Source organism: Aulonocara sp. 'chitande type north' Nkhata Bay, linkage group LG15 (assembly GCF_057382095.1).
Source record: "Aulonocara sp. 'chitande type north' Nkhata Bay isolate Kocher_YH1m ecotype deep benthic linkage group LG15, A_spYH_male_GT1.1, whole genome shotgun sequence".
NCBI classification, from domain to species: domain Eukaryota; kingdom Metazoa; phylum Chordata; class Actinopteri; order Cichliformes; family Cichlidae; genus Aulonocara; species Aulonocara sp. 'chitande type north' Nkhata Bay.
The window spans coordinates 12,552,412-12,567,374 of record NC_141358.1 but is presented as its reverse complement, the minus strand read 5'-3'; the positions used below and the strand labels follow the sequence as shown (position 1 = coordinate 12,567,374).

General features: G+C 41.6%; 2 protein-coding genes across 2 annotated transcripts in view; one reads left to right on the top strand and one right to left on the bottom strand.

Annotated features, from left to right (window-relative positions):
* The window catches only part of syne1a (spectrin repeat containing, nuclear envelope 1a), a 131,232-nt gene that overhangs the window by 75,281 nt on the left and 40,988 nt on the right, over positions 1 to 14,963 (top strand). The window contains exons 79-89 of the mRNA XM_086264230.1: positions 128 to 1,732; positions 2,158 to 2,495; positions 2,617 to 2,761; positions 2,924 to 3,142; positions 4,694 to 4,980; positions 5,250 to 5,415; positions 12,774 to 12,929; positions 13,264 to 13,416; positions 13,960 to 14,142; positions 14,277 to 14,414; positions 14,708 to 14,893. Of these exons, the coding sequence (XP_086120356.1) occupies positions 128 to 1,732; positions 2,158 to 2,495; positions 2,617 to 2,761; positions 2,924 to 3,142; positions 4,694 to 4,980; positions 5,250 to 5,415; positions 12,774 to 12,929; positions 13,264 to 13,416; positions 13,960 to 14,142; positions 14,277 to 14,414; positions 14,708 to 14,893 (3,576 nt within the window). The remainder of the gene's footprint in view (positions 1 to 127; positions 1,733 to 2,157; positions 2,496 to 2,616; positions 2,762 to 2,923; positions 3,143 to 4,693; positions 4,981 to 5,249; positions 5,416 to 12,773; positions 12,930 to 13,263; positions 13,417 to 13,959; positions 14,143 to 14,276; positions 14,415 to 14,707; positions 14,894 to 14,963) is intronic.
* On the bottom strand, positions 7,613 to 10,276 carry LOC147312637 (uncharacterized). Its single transcript, XM_086264231.1, has one exon. The coding sequence runs from the start codon at positions 10,048 to 10,050 to the stop codon at positions 7,918 to 7,920; it is 2,133 nt and encodes a 710-aa protein (XP_086120357.1). The 5' UTR covers positions 10,051 to 10,276; the 3' UTR covers positions 7,613 to 7,917.

The following is a 14,963-nucleotide window of genomic DNA, read 5'->3' as shown; positions in this document are numbered from 1 at the left end:
TGAGCTATTAGTCTGGTGAAAGAAAAAAAAGACCCAAAGAAAAACCAGGTAGTCCAAGAAATAAATTCTGCTTATCCTGCCAAAGTCCATTTGTAAATAAATTGTGATGTTTCTGTCTTCCTCTCAGGCCTTCACAGAGAGGACACAGTTCCTTCAAGGCCTGGGGAGAGCATTATCTTGGATACAGCAACAGGAGAGGAAGGCCTTGATAGATGACCACATAGCACTTCTTCCTGAGGACCTGGCAAAGCAGGTTGCTGGATGTCGAGGTGTTCAGAGCAGCTTACGAGCTTATCAGAGGGAGCTGGCATCTCTCTGGGTACAAGGCCGCGATCTGGAGAGAGATGCCACTGACAAAGAGAGAGCAGAAACGCTGGCAAGACTTGAGGAGCTACAGTCTGCTTTTGAAACTGCTCTCCAGAGGACTACCCAGCGTCTTGCAGCCTTAGAGAAAGCCTTGACCTCCAGGAAGTACTTCCAGGTTGACCTAGACAAGACTTGTCAGTGGCTGAGACAAGCAGATGACATAACATTTCCGGAAATCAATTTAAGCACTGCTGATGATAGCTCGGATTTGCAGTCACAGCTTTCCAATTATCAAAATGTCCTAGAACAAGCTTCCGAGTATGAGAACCTCCTTCTTATTGTCCAAAGAATAGGTCAGGAGATCCTCCCTACTCTGAATGAGATCGACCATTGCTACCTGGATGAGCGGCTCAATGCCCTGCCACAGCAGTACAATGCCATCCTAGCTCTAGCCAAAGAGAAGAAAGACAGGGTCCAACAGATTATCCTAGAACGGAAAGAGTTCTGCACTTTCTTTGATATTACTCGTAATGCACTGGAGGAGCTTCAGGAGCAGTTTGACAATCTGGAGAAGCAGACTATCAGTATTGAAGAGGAGGAAGTTGTTAGTTTAGTTAATGAATACAGAAATATAAATGAAAGTTTAGTCCATATTAGCCCTGCTGTTAGAGAACTGCACGGGAAAAATGAGGGTTTCCTCAGTAAAGGTCAGCACTACAGAGCTGAGGAGACACAGCAGCTTGTGAGTCTCCACAACACACTGAAAAGGAGAATTGATCAGAAGATCAAACACTTACATGATTGCTTGGAAATACTATCTAAACACAAAGTAGTTTTTTCCAAGTTAGACTCAGAGTTACAGTCTGCTAAAGAGGAGCTGGTGAAATTGAAATCAGACAAAGAAGTAAGTGCCATAGATAAAATCTCAAGTCTTTATTTACTGCTGGAAAATCTGGATGGAGTGAACTCTCAGGCTGAAGAATGCAACCAACAGATGCAAAACCTTTGTCTTACGACTGATGCTGCTGCCTTTCAGGAAACTAGTCTGCAGCTCCAGTCGCTGCAGTCTTTACGATGTGACGCTAAGCGTTTCGTTGAAGAAAGCGAAACGACAGTCGCAAAAAATGAAGACTTCACAAGAGCTGTTGAGAAAGTGTTCGAGTGGTTGAGGATGGTTAAAGACAAAACGAAGGATCCTTTGACCTTTTCAGAGGTCAAAATTGAGAGGATACACGAGGAAGTGCGGAAACTGAAAATCAAGGAGGAAGAAGTGAAAAGTAGACTGAGGGTCGTTGATGTCTTGGGTGCACGAGAAAAGCAAAAGTACAAAAGCAGGAAAGCAACCGTTCCTTCCCATGTAGAAGAGAAACTGCAGGAGCTGGGAAGGCTGGGAGATGAAGTCCAACAAGGAATTTGTGCAAAACAAGTATGTAATTATGTTTGTTGATTGCTTTAATTCACCTTATAGCTATTTTCTGATAGTATTGTGACGTTGCACTAAATGTAATTGATATACATCTGGAAATGACTGCCTCAGTTATTGTCCACAGTATTCCTGAGCCATCATTCATGGTTTAAAGTTCTAAATGTTACTTTCAGTGTCATGTCCTCCCTCACTGTTAATATTAATCAACTTGGGGAGGTTAAAACATTTCAAATATATCCTTAGCATCTTCTTCTATAAAAACAAGACTACTGGTAAGTTTAAAAACAGGACATTTTTACACATTAACAGCAAAAATGTGGTTTAATGTTTAAACTGTGCCCTTCTCTATCAACTCATTTACATAGATAAAATCTTGTGGGAGGCCAGAAAAAGAAGTTAATTAAATCACCTTTTGCATATTCTAGCTGGCTGTGGATCAAGCGCTTTCCTTGGTCCAGAGGCACCACTTATCTCTGCAGTCCATGCAGAAATGGCTAGACTCCGCTGCGGCTTTGCTTCAGAGGGCCACCGCAGGGGTGGAGCTCGAAAACCAAGCAGACTGTGCACAGGATCTGGAAGAAATTTTAGCTAAGGAAAAAAACTTCAAAACTGGTTTACAGGAGTTCGGGACTTTAGATCCCTTGCTGGTGGATTTTCTGGAGGCAGGAGTGATGAGTGGGCTCAGAGAAAAAGTAAACACAATGCAGCTAAGAAGCACCGAAGTCAAACAGCAAGTGGATACTTACAGAGAAGTGTTGGAGAGGTGTGTGCTATATCAAGTATACATATACAGTTTATATTTATTCCATATACCTAAAATGATGTTGTGCATAGTTTCTTTATTATGTCACCCATCATTGATGTTCAATCTGAATGTTTCTTAGATGTGCAGCTCTGTGGAGCTCCTTCCAACGTGAGAAAGAGACCGTGGTTGAGCAAATGAATGATTCAGAGGGCAGGATGGCCATGTTCACTACAGCTAAAGCTGTAAGCGCCCACCAAGCAGAAGACAAGTGTCAAAGATACAAGGTGGGTCACTGTGTCAGAGAAAAAGAGATTCTGTATTAGAAATTACAGAAATGATCTAGCCTTTCCCAGGGGTTGTATCTTTTAGTTTTGCATGATATGTTTGAGGAGAACATATTTATTAAACAGCTTTGTGTCGTATCTCTTATAACCTTTTGGTTCTAGTCACTGGTGGCGCATGTTGACCTGCTGGAAATGCCTCTGAATGCTTTGAAAGAAAGAGCAGCAGAGCTGGAGCAATTAATCTCTGAATCCAGCAAAGCTATCACCAGTCACGTTGTGTCGTCGCTATGGCAACGGTGGACCCATCTCCGCAGTGTGGCCCGAGCCCAGGAGAGGGCACTGGAGGACACTGCTAGAGAGTGGAGGAACTTCAATGAGAAAGTAAGAGACAGTTTACCCGTGGGTTTTTGTGCATGTTATTGGTGTGGTGGTCCTCACGTATTGGCCTGCTTTCTGGGGAATAAAGAGCAGGTCCCCACACTGTAAATCGCTGAAGTAAACCTTTAGGGAAAAGGTTTACTTTAAGGTCCCAAATCATGAAAATGTGTTTTTATTAGCTTGAAGATGTAAAAAGTATAAATTTCCTTGTCACCGTAATTTTTCTAGCACTCTCCACAACTAGACCACCTTCTAGTTTTATAAACCACTGAAAACTGGATGATCAATGATTATAGACATATAGCTAATAAATGCAACACATCCTACTCTCTGACTGCTCGGTTTCTTTTAGGTGAATGTGAAAGTCCTAGTTAAGCACGCAACTCAGACTCTTTTTAAGTGTGGCTGTATCAGAACCTTGTGCACGGTCGATTTATTAGCTTTAGTGGATGATAGTTTGTACTTTGCCAGGTTGGTGAAGCAGACAGGAGTAGCAAGGAAACTAACTGGATCATATAAAAAATATTATTTTCAGAGTGGGCTGTGTTTATTTTATTACTTCTTTGCTTTACGTGATATGTGATGGCCTTTGCTAAGAGAAGACTTGTTTTATTCTGCTGTCAAAGGCACCAGACTCCACTGATAAAAACACTCATACTTTGCCCAACACAGAAGAGGCTGATCTGCCTCAGCTTGATCAGTTAGGTTATTTCTGTTATTGTGTGGCTTTTATGTTGAATCACCAGAGTCCCACTCTGACGGTCCGGAAACTTGCAGAGAATATGGGACATTTTAGGTTTGGATAAAGGTTCAGGTAAGACAAGCATTAGCTATGGCTGAAGCAAAAGTCAGACCCGAGTACGTCACAAGTCTTCAGTCTGTCCCTGTGTGGTCTCTATAATCAACCCTTCACTGGCGTCCAGTTAAGTCCCTGTTTATTTTAAGAATGCTGTGGTCCACCCACTTTTTCACTTTTTGTTTTGATGTTTTAGTGTTTTGTTTTATTTATAAAGGTGCTTTGTAAATAAAATATGACTTTACTTACTAACCTTCTGCAAAAATGCGTCTGCAAATTTGGGTCAAACACAGTAACCGCTGAACACCAGTTGGTGTGCAGTGATGTAACTCCAGGCTTTAGGCCAGTTGTTTCCTTCTGCCAAAACACTGTGTCATGGAGTGTTTTCCCGCCTTTTGACCTAATTTGTGTTTGAACGCTCTCTGTTTCCCATAAATACCCACAAGACACTCTTCCTAAAAAAGGAAATGAAGTCATATTGTAAGTAACTGTCACTTCCTCATATGTGGCACATTCCTGCTGTCCACTGTTTTTCTGTGGCCCCTTTGTTCAACTGGGCATGATGTCATCCTCTTTGTCCACTGATTCCTTTGACTATCACAAAGTCTTGTCCCACATAAAGTAGACTGGCAGCAATCACAAGTGAAAACAGACAAAAATGTTAGTAATTATGTCTCCCAGCCCCTTTATTAAACCCACAAGCTCTACATGAAGCTGAATGTGGAGAATAATTCTGTAAATAAACATCTGTCCCTCAGATGGAGAAGGTACGATCGGTGTCCATAGACCTCCACGGTCGTGTCCCAGACAGCACGGTTGAGAAAGCAGCCACCAGGGCGGCGCTTCAGAGTCTCCTGGAGTACCATGACTCCTTCAGTCTGGAAGTGGAGAGGGAGCAGTCCATACTGGCTCTGCTGGGGCAACAAAGTTGCAGTCTTAGGGGAGAGGATGACAAGGTGGAAGTGATGGAGAAAAGCACTGAGAACGGACACAAGGAGACGCCGTGCTCACAGGAGATCCAGAGCATGCAGGCGCAGTATGACAGGTGAGATGACTGCTGCTGGGGCTGCTGACAGCCACTTTATACTCATAATGATTATTGCTATAATTGTTCAACTTAGGTAGGTGGATATTTAAGTTGTTTTACAGCCTCCTAGTACAAGGATAATGGGGCTACTTTTCAGTTTATCTTCATTTTTAAAAAGAGTTTCTGCTTTTTACCACTTAAATTTGTTTATAGTAAATGTAATAAATATCCCATTCAGACCGAAATGTGTTTGTTTATTTTGATCTTTTTCTTCCTTGTCTTGTCAGCCTTGTGTTGCAGGTGCGGGCTAGCAGGACTCAGGTGCATCAGGAATTGAGGGAGAGAGAGGAGGTTGAGAAAGAGCTAGGCTTAGTCAAAGGCTGGATCCAGGACACCCGAGGTTTATTGCTGAGTCCCACTGCAGACCTGGATTCACTGCTGCAAGAGCTAGAGGTAAAGGACTTACTAGTCTCACACATAAAGCAAACATAGTCTGACTTCAGTGGTGTTTTTTTTCTTGTTTAGACACAAATACAATGTATTAACATAATTAACAGATGTGATTATGTTTGAATGTGTGAGAGTAAAGCTATGGATTTACTTGTTTATCTATGTTCCTACCCTCACCTGTGGCAGCAAGCTGTTAGTAGTCATCAAAACAATGAGATAGTACATGGAAGTGGTAAAAATGAATGTCCTCTGAAGGGTCTCTGGGCTCTTCCTTAAAGTAAAAACAGTGGTCATTTGGAAGGGGCTCACAGTAGAGTCACTACTCTCCCAATTGAAAGGAGCCTGTTGAGGTGGTTCAGACATCTGAATAGGATTCCTCCTGGGCATATCCTACTAGAAGGAGGCCTCAAGGCAGACCAGGGACGTGCAGAGAGGTTTAAAGGGGCGGGTGCTCAAAGTTAAAAAGGGGCACATTGAACCATGCTGAATAACAACAACACACATTCATCAAGAATCTAATATGGGAAGGGCAGGGCTGTGTTGATCTGAGACTGTAGACATTAAAAAGTCCACAGGAGAGATGGTAGCTGATTAAACAAGTTTCATGAGATAATAACAAAATGCAAAGATTGGTGACAGCGCTTGGAACCATAAGGCAACGAAAAACTGTGACATAAACTCGGCTTTGCCTGTGAATCACTCTTTGCTTCTCTTCTTCCTTCCTTCCCATCATTTCATATATCACTCTCCACTTGCTGTCTATCTGAGAACAAGGCACAACTTGCTATTGCAATAAACTATAATCTAATTATCCACACCTAACAACTCTTGCACTTAATCTATAATAAAATGATGACAGCAAAATGTTATAGCCCTGCCTTTAGTAGCCTCATACAGCTCCTACTGTTTCCTCCTCATGTCCTTACCAGCCATGTCTGCACAATGTTATATCATGAGTAATATTTTTTTAAATCCAGCTAAATAAAACACACACATGCACACACAGTGACATTTTAGACCTTCTTCAGAATACTGTATATACTATGGGCATCCTTACATTATTATTTATTACTAGAGCTACAATAATAAAGCAATGAGGAGGGGGAAGTAATAAATATGAAATAATGTATTTATGATGATTCCATTTGTTTCACTATCCACTCTGTGCAGGGCAAAGCTTATTACATTTTTAAACTGTAGAGATACAATCATTTTACTGCTGTAAAATCCAACTTTTGTCTTATTTAAAATATAAATCTAATATAATCTGCTTCTTAATGTATGTTCTTTAAAATACAGCGTGTGTTTTTTAATATATTATAATTATAATAATTATTATGTGGACATGCATATTAGATCGTTTTTTAGTGAAATATAATCCCTCCAGAAAGGCAGGAAATGCCCAGAAACTTACTTTAAAACTAAATATGTTCCCTAAAACGGTGACAGAGCTACAGACCCATGACAGCCTTACACAGGTAGCCAGCAGCTATGACCAGCACTACTTGTGCAGTTAATAAAAGGACAGGTAATGTTTGTCACGCTGTTGCACACACAGCACGCTCGTTTGTTTCAGTTCGTCAGTTGCAACAAGACAGCTTACCAACGTGTATGTAATAAGCTAATACTCCTGTGTGCTACACACTACAGTGTGCGCTGTACACCTACTTACTGGGTTTGTCGCATCAGTCTGTGTCTCTGAGTTAACTTGTGTTTCTCCTACAGCTCCGGACCGCAACAAATGCGCGTGCTCTTTGTGAGCTCGTTCCCGGCTCGTAACCAGCGCGTTCTGCCGTCGAGGGCGATCATTGGTTAAATGTGATCATGTGACTGATGCAAGCCAGATCCTTTTATTTAGCAAAACTATGATTAATAGTTAAATATTATTGTTGAGGGGCACAGACAGGACTCCGCACGCACACACACATAAAATAAATAAATAAATAAATAAAAAAAATTTAAAAGTTGCCTCAACAAAAGGGCACTTTGGGCACTCATCAGGAAAGGGGCGGGTGCTCAAGCCCCTCTAGCCCCCCCCCCTCTGCACGTCCCTGGTCTCTATCCATCTAGTATTAAATCTTTCTGGGAAACAAGTATGTATATTATGCACACACACAAACACACATGCAGCTATTACCTATTTCTTGTTTTTATACCTAAGATGAATTATTGTTGAATGAAGACATTTTTCAAACAAATGTAAAATGTGGGCAATTGTGTTTATTGGGTAAAGGAAAAGGCAGAAGGGGGGGAAAGGATAGAAAGAATGAAAGAGAGAGATGAGAGAAAACCCCAACAATCCCCTCTGAGCAAGCAGCAGGCGACAGTGGATAGGAAAAACTCCTTTTAAAGTGAAAGACACCTAAAGGAGAAACCTATGGCAGAACCAGGCTCAGGAGGGGGCAGTCAACTGCCGGGACTGGTCGGGGGGTGAGGGTGAAAAAAAAAAAAGGAGGGAGGGGAAGGGGGGAAATGAAGATGGAATAGAGGTGGAGGAAGACGAGGTTACATCAGGTGAGAAGCAGCAGTGCCCCTCCTCCAGAACCAGTGGAAGCGTTTTTTCTTCTTTTTCAGATACTCTTCCACCAGCACTTTTTTCTCAATGATGAGGGTTTTCAGCTCATCGATTGTTTCTGCGTTTTCTTTCTCAAGTTTGTTGCATCTTTTCACCATGTCTTCTAATTGTTCTTGTTTTTCTTTAAGCTTGTCTTTCAGTTCTTTAACTGTTGCCTCCTCTATTCGCTTTGCCTTGTGCACATCTGTGTGCATGTCTTCCAGCTGCTGGTTTCTCTTCTGGATTTCTTGAAGTCTACACTGCAGGTCTTTATGTGTTTTCTGTTGTTCTTGCTTTTGCGCCTGGATTTCAGTGTTTTTGTACTTCAAGGTCTTAGAAAGTTCCTCAAGTTCGGTATTTTTTCTCAGCATCTCATTGATGCTACTCTGCATCGCTGAGCATTGTTTTTCCAGCTTTTTCTTTTCTTCTTCCAGTACAGTTGATTTGTACTTTGTTTCGTTATACAATTCTTGGAGTGCTTGATTTTTCCTCTGGAGATGAAGTTTTTCTTCTTCCTGTTGTATTTTCTGTTGGTCTTTTTCTTGAAGAAGCTCTTTATTTCCGTGCACTTTTTTATCAAGCCTGATTTGGAGCGATCGGTGTTTTTCCTCCATCTCGTCAAGCTTGGAGTCCATTTCTTTCTGTTTCATTTCCAGTTTCTTCTTGTCTTGAAGCAACTGTTGACTTTTGTGCAGAGTTTTGTCATGTTTCACCTGCAGCGCTTTGTATTTTTCCTCCATGGCTTGGAGTTTGCTCTGCAGGTCTCTCTGCTCTACGGGCTCTTGTTTCTTTTCTTGGAGGTTCTCCTTATTTCTCTCCAGAGCTTCATCAAGCATTACTCGCAAGCCTTCATTTTGCTTCTCAATGTTCCTCAGCTTGCAATCCATTTCTTCCTTTTTTATTTTCTGTTGGTCTATCTTGTGAAGAAACTCTTTATTTCTCTCCAGAGCTTCATCAAGCATCACTTGCAAGCCTTCATTCTGTTTCTTGATGTGCCTCAGCTTGCAATCCATTTCTTCCTTTTTTATTTTCTGTTGGTCTTTCTCGTGCAGAAACTCTTTATTTCTCTCCAGAGCTTCATCAAGCATCACTTGCAAGCCTTCATTTTGTTTCTCGATGTTCCTCAGCTTGCAATCCATTTCTTCCTGATGTATTTTCTGTTGGTCTTTTTCTTGAAGCAGCTCTTTATTTTTGAGCAGTGTTTCCTCAAGAGTTAGTTGCAGCATTTTCAGTTTTTCCTCCAAGACTTCAAGCTGGGAGTCTGTTTCTTTCTCCAGCATTTCTTGTTGCTCTCTCTCTTGAATGAACTCTTTATTTCTGTGCACTGTTTTCTCAAGCTTGATTTGGAGCGATCTGTGTTTTTCCTCCATCTCGTCAAGCTTGGAGTCCATTTCCTTCTGTTTCATTTCCATTTGCTTCTTGTCTTGAAGCAACTGTTGACTTTTGTGCAGAGTTTTGTCATGTTTCACCTGCAGCGCTTTGTATTTTTCCTCCATGGCTTGGAGTTTGCTCTGCAGGTCTCTCTGCTGTGTGGACTGTTGCTTCTCTTCTTGGTGGATTTCCTTCAGTTTTTCCAGAGCTTCGTCAAGCTTCTCTTGGAGCTCCTGGTTCTTCTTGACCATGTTTTCCTGTTTTATGCTCTCTTTTTTCTCCTTTTGGAGCAGATCTTTAATTTTTTCTAGAGCTTCATCAAGCTTTTCTTGGAGCTCGTGATTCTTCTTATCTTGGAGAGCCCATTGTTTCTCCTCAATAATACCTTCCCTTTCCTGAAGCTGGTAGGATAATTTTTCTAATTCAGCGCTCTTTCTCTCATTTTCTTCTGTCAGGATCTTAATCTTTTCTCTGTTCATGAGATTTTCCTTCTCCATTTCTTCCAATCGCTTTTCCTCTAATTCCACCTGTTCATCCCAAGGAAGAGAGCTGATGTAAGGGTCTAGGGACTCATACCATGGAATAGAGCTGGGGTCAGCTTCTTGTCTTTCTTGCTCTTTCTGAGACATGTTGGAGTCTGTATACCGTGAGTACGAAAAGTATCCAGATGTTTGAAAATGCTTTACTGGTGAACGTTTGAATGCTGCTAACATAAGTGCTGCAAATAACGGACTGAAAGTTGTACCTCCTCACCCCTATTTATGGATTCAGAAGCCTGTGACATCACAATTCCATAAGCCAATGAGGTTGTCACATGACATTCTAGAATGAGGTCATGTTTTTGTATGAATTTTTTAAATAACATCAACATTCCGTAAGCCAATGAGGTTCTTACATGACTTTTGAATGAGGATAATTATTTTGTGTTAATCGACATAGCCTGCTGCAGCTCAGAGCTCATGAGCTCAAACGATCCTCCAACCTCAGCCTCCCGGTAGCTTGGATTACAGGCATGCGCCACCGCACCCGGCGAGAAGCAGCTACGTTAACAGGGCTTTTAACTATGTCTGAGGTGACATCATGACACTAACCTGCTGCCCATCATTAGCAAAGTTGTAATGATGGGCAGCAAAGATGAGGAATGAATGGTGCACAATTGTTATATGCAAGTTTTTAGAAAGCTCGTGGTTAACCCAAGAGTATTTTGTCACAATATCAAGAAGAGTAAAGCTTCAATGTCAAGAATAGATAGGAATATAGGGAATTATATATTTTTATTTAAAGACAGGACTCACATGTTTTCATTTCTAGTCTTTAAAACCTGTCTCTATCAGGGACGTGCAGAGAGGTTTAAAGGGGCGGGTGCTCAAAGTTAAAAAGGGGCACATTGAACCATGCTGAATAACAACAACACACATTCATCAAGAATCTAATATGGGAAGGGCAGGGCTGTGTTGATCTGAGACTGTAGACATTAAAAAGTCCACAGGAGAGATGGTAGCTGATTAAACAAGTTTCATGAGATAATAACAAAATGCAAAGATTGGTGACAGCGCTTGGAACCATAAGGCAACGAAAAACTGTGACATAAACTCGGCTCTGCCTGTGAATCACTCTTTGCTTCTCTTCTTCCTTCCTTCCCATCATTTCATATATCACTCTCCACTTGCTGTCTATCTGAGAACAAGGCACAACTTGCTATTGCAATAAACTATAATCTAATTATCCACACCTAACAACTCTTGCACTTAATCTATAATAAAATGATGACAGCAAAATGTTATAGCCCTGCCTTTAGTAGCCTCATACAGCTCCTACTGTTTCCTCCTCATGTCCTTACCAGCCATGTCTGCACAATGTTATATCATGAGTAATATTTTTTTAAATCCAGCTAAATAAAACACACACATGCACACACAGTGACATTTTAGACCTTCTTCAGAATACTGTATATACTATGGGCATCCTTACATTATTATTTATTACTAGAGCTACAATAATAAAGCAATGAGGAGGGGGAAGTAATAAATATGAAATAATGTATTTATGATGATTCCATTTGTTTCACTATCCACTCTGTGCAGGGCAAAGCTTATTACATTTTTAAACTGTAGAGATACAATCATTTTACTGCTGTAAAATCCAACTTTTGTCTTATTTAAAATATAAATCTAATATAATCTGCTTCTTAATGTATGTTCTTTAAAATACAGCGTGTGTTTTTTAATATATTATAATTATAATAATTATTATGTGGACATGCATATTAGATCGTTTTTTAGTGAAATATAATCCCTCCAGAAAGGCAGGAAATGCCCAGAAACTTACTTTAAAACTAAATATGTTCCCTAAAACGGTGACAGAGCTACAGACCCATGACAGCCTTACACAGGTAGCCAGCAGCTATGACCAGCACTACTTGTGCAGTTAATAAAAGGACAGGTAATGTTTGTCACGCTGTTGCACACACAGCACGCTCGTTTGTTTCAGTTCGTCAGTTGCAACAAGACAGCTTACCAACGTGTATGTAATAAGCTAATACTCCTGTGTGCTACACACTACAGTGTGCGCTGTACACCTACTTACTGGGTTTGTCGCATCAGTCTGTGTCTCTGAGTTAACTTGTGTTTCTCCTACAGCTCCGGACCGCAACAAATGCGCGTGCTCTTTGTGAGCTCGTTCCCGGCTCGTAACCAGCGCGTTCTGCCGTCGAGGGCGATCATTGGTTAAATGTGATCATGTGACTGATGCAAGCCAGATCCTTTTATTTAGCAAAACTATGATTAATAGTTAAATATTATTGTTGAGGGGCACAGACAGGACTCCGCACGCACGCACACACACATAAAATAAATAAATAAATAAATAAAAAAAATTTAAAAGTTGCCTCAACAAAAGGGCACTTTGGGCACTCATCAGGAAAGGGGCGGGTGCTCAAGCCCCTCTAGCCCCCCCCCTCTGCACGTCCCTGAGGCAGACCCATGACAAGTTAGAAAGGTTATTCCTCTCAGCTGGCTTGAGGATGCCTTGGTGTCCTGCGGGGGAGCTGGAAGAGCTTAGTCTGCTACCTTGTGACCAAGAGCCAGATAAGTGGTGAAAAATAGATAGATTAATGGAAAAATGATAAAAAGGGATTTGTAGTCATTCATGTAATAATTACAAATTTAAAAAAACACCCAAACAATTTCTAAAGTGAAATCACCAATAATGAAATGTTGCTATTGGTGGATCACTGCTTTGTCTCCATGAAGTTAGTTTAACTCCCTGACAAAGATTTATACACTTAAATGAGTTAGTTAAGTTAAACAAGACCAAGCTATAACGGGAGTTTAATTTTTGATTAATTGTTGATCATTCAGCTTGATTATAACCATGTATATTTCATCAAGTGCAGCTTCTCGTATGTTACATTCATGTCATACACTTTGCCTTGTAGACGGCACACGGTGAGGTGATCAGCAGACGTCAGAGTGTGGAGCGGATGACAGAGCTGCAGCAATCAAAGTACCAGGACCTCCAAGCTGGCCTGCCCTCTGAACTCAGCATGCAGCTAGCTGAGGTGGCGCTGGCTCTCGGATCTGCTGAGGATCAGGTAAGCTCATTTTACTTATTGTATTATTTGACTCTAATAATGATGCATGTATGAATATTATCAATGAAATATGACACTGATTTGTTTAACATTCATTTAGTCTTGTCAAGAGGTTTATGTTAGTATTTGACCTATGTTTTTTTAACTGTGTATTTCTAAGGTATTATGTGGTCTAATTGTTAAGGCTCTATTACACAATCACAAAAGTTCTGTGTTGGATGTTGTCTGCAACTCTTTCTTCACACATATTCTATCTGTAACTTCTCTGCCACTAACAAAAAGCCAAAAAGGGATGTTAAACAAACATTGTGTGTGTTTCTGATATCCACTTCAGGTGCAGGCAAGGGAAAGGGAGGTGCAGCAGACCAGAGATGTGAAAGAGGACTTCAGCTCCCGACTGCAGGACATCGAGGCAAAGCTGAAGACCATTGCTCTAAAATTGGAAGACAAGGGTGCCGACCTGGAGGAGGCCAAAGAAGACACCAAAGTAATCAAACAGACAGATTGACTAATTAGCAAGCAATTAACCCCTGTTAAATCGGCTATTCATTTTGCAGATGTTGAGGTTAATGAGTGAATTGAGTTCTGGCTTCAACAGTGACCCACTTTTGAGAGGAGTATTCCAGATGGGAGTTTGAGCCCCTTGCCTCCTGTTCTTCTTCTTGTCTCCCCAGCATGTTTCTTCCCTCACTCATTTGTAGAAAAAAAACTTTGGAGTTAAAATTCATTTAAAGGAGCAGTTTGAGCACATCCCACATGCCTCTGGTTTAGTAATTAATCACTGCTCCTCGCCAGGAAAGCTATAAAACCACAACTTGTCATTCATACGCTTTTAAAGCTGTGGGTCACAATTAAGTAGTTACTGCTTTTAGGATGAGAGTGTTACTTGAAATGTATCCTGACTGTGTTCAAAATAAACTCTAAATCTAGTTTTACCTCGCTCATGAACTCCCTTTCTTTAATCTCTGCCCTCCTTACACCTCCTTTCTCCTCCGTTTTTTTTCACCCCCTCCTCTCCTCCCTTCTCCAGGCTCTTTCTGAGGAGTGTGAATCCTGCGGTTGCTCTCTGGCAGAGTTGGGAGTGGCTGTGCAGGAGTTTGGGGAGCAGAACCCTCTCCTGTGTAAGCAGCTGGGTGATGCTGTAGCCAAACTGACAGAGGTGCAGCACCACACCTCGCAGCAGGTCCAGGATAGAGCCAACAGACTGAAGAAGGTGTGGGGGGGGGGGGGGCAGTCAGTTCAGTGTGCCATCCAAATGATTTGTTTCATATAATTCTCTTAAATATTATTATATTAAATGTAGTTTTTGTATTATTTGCTCTGACTTTGTGGTCTTCTGTTGAGCAGGCAGAAAGACAGGTGGAGGAATATCAGGGCATGAAGGCATTCATTTTGAGCTGGACAAAGAAAGCTGAGGCTCTGGTCACCGGTAATATCATTTGGAGCTCTGCGTCCCAGCTGCAGGAGCAAATTCGAGCACACCAGGTGAGCTTTAATGGCGCTGCCAGCAGGGATTGTGAATAGCTATAAGTTTTCCTAAAGCTGCTGTTGTGTAAGATGAATGGGTTCTATTAAAATCCATGTTTATTCTTCCTCCAAAATATTAATCCTGGAGCTGTGGATACCCCACAAAGTTGAAGCTAATTAGATGCACCGAGTTTTTAAAATTCCGGTGAAACGTCATGCTCTACACTATGTCGACCGGCCTTAATTAGTATAACTGCACACCCGAGAAGACTCCTCTCCTTGACTTATAATTTGCGTTCATTTGGTGGCAGGCCTTACTGCGTGAGTGTCGAGGTCTCCATGGTGACTTGGAGGCCATGGGGGAGAGGGAGGTGCAGCTGGCGGATGTGTTGCAGACAGAGGGGTGGAGCCAGCGGGTGAAACACCTCAGCAGACGCACAGAAGAGCTGCAGCAAACTGCCAAGACTCGCCTCCAGAGTCTGCAGGATGCAGCTAAGGTACATGACACTTTTAAGAAAGCATTACAGGAGTTATGCAGTACCCCCCTGCCTCAGTCTTCCCGTGATC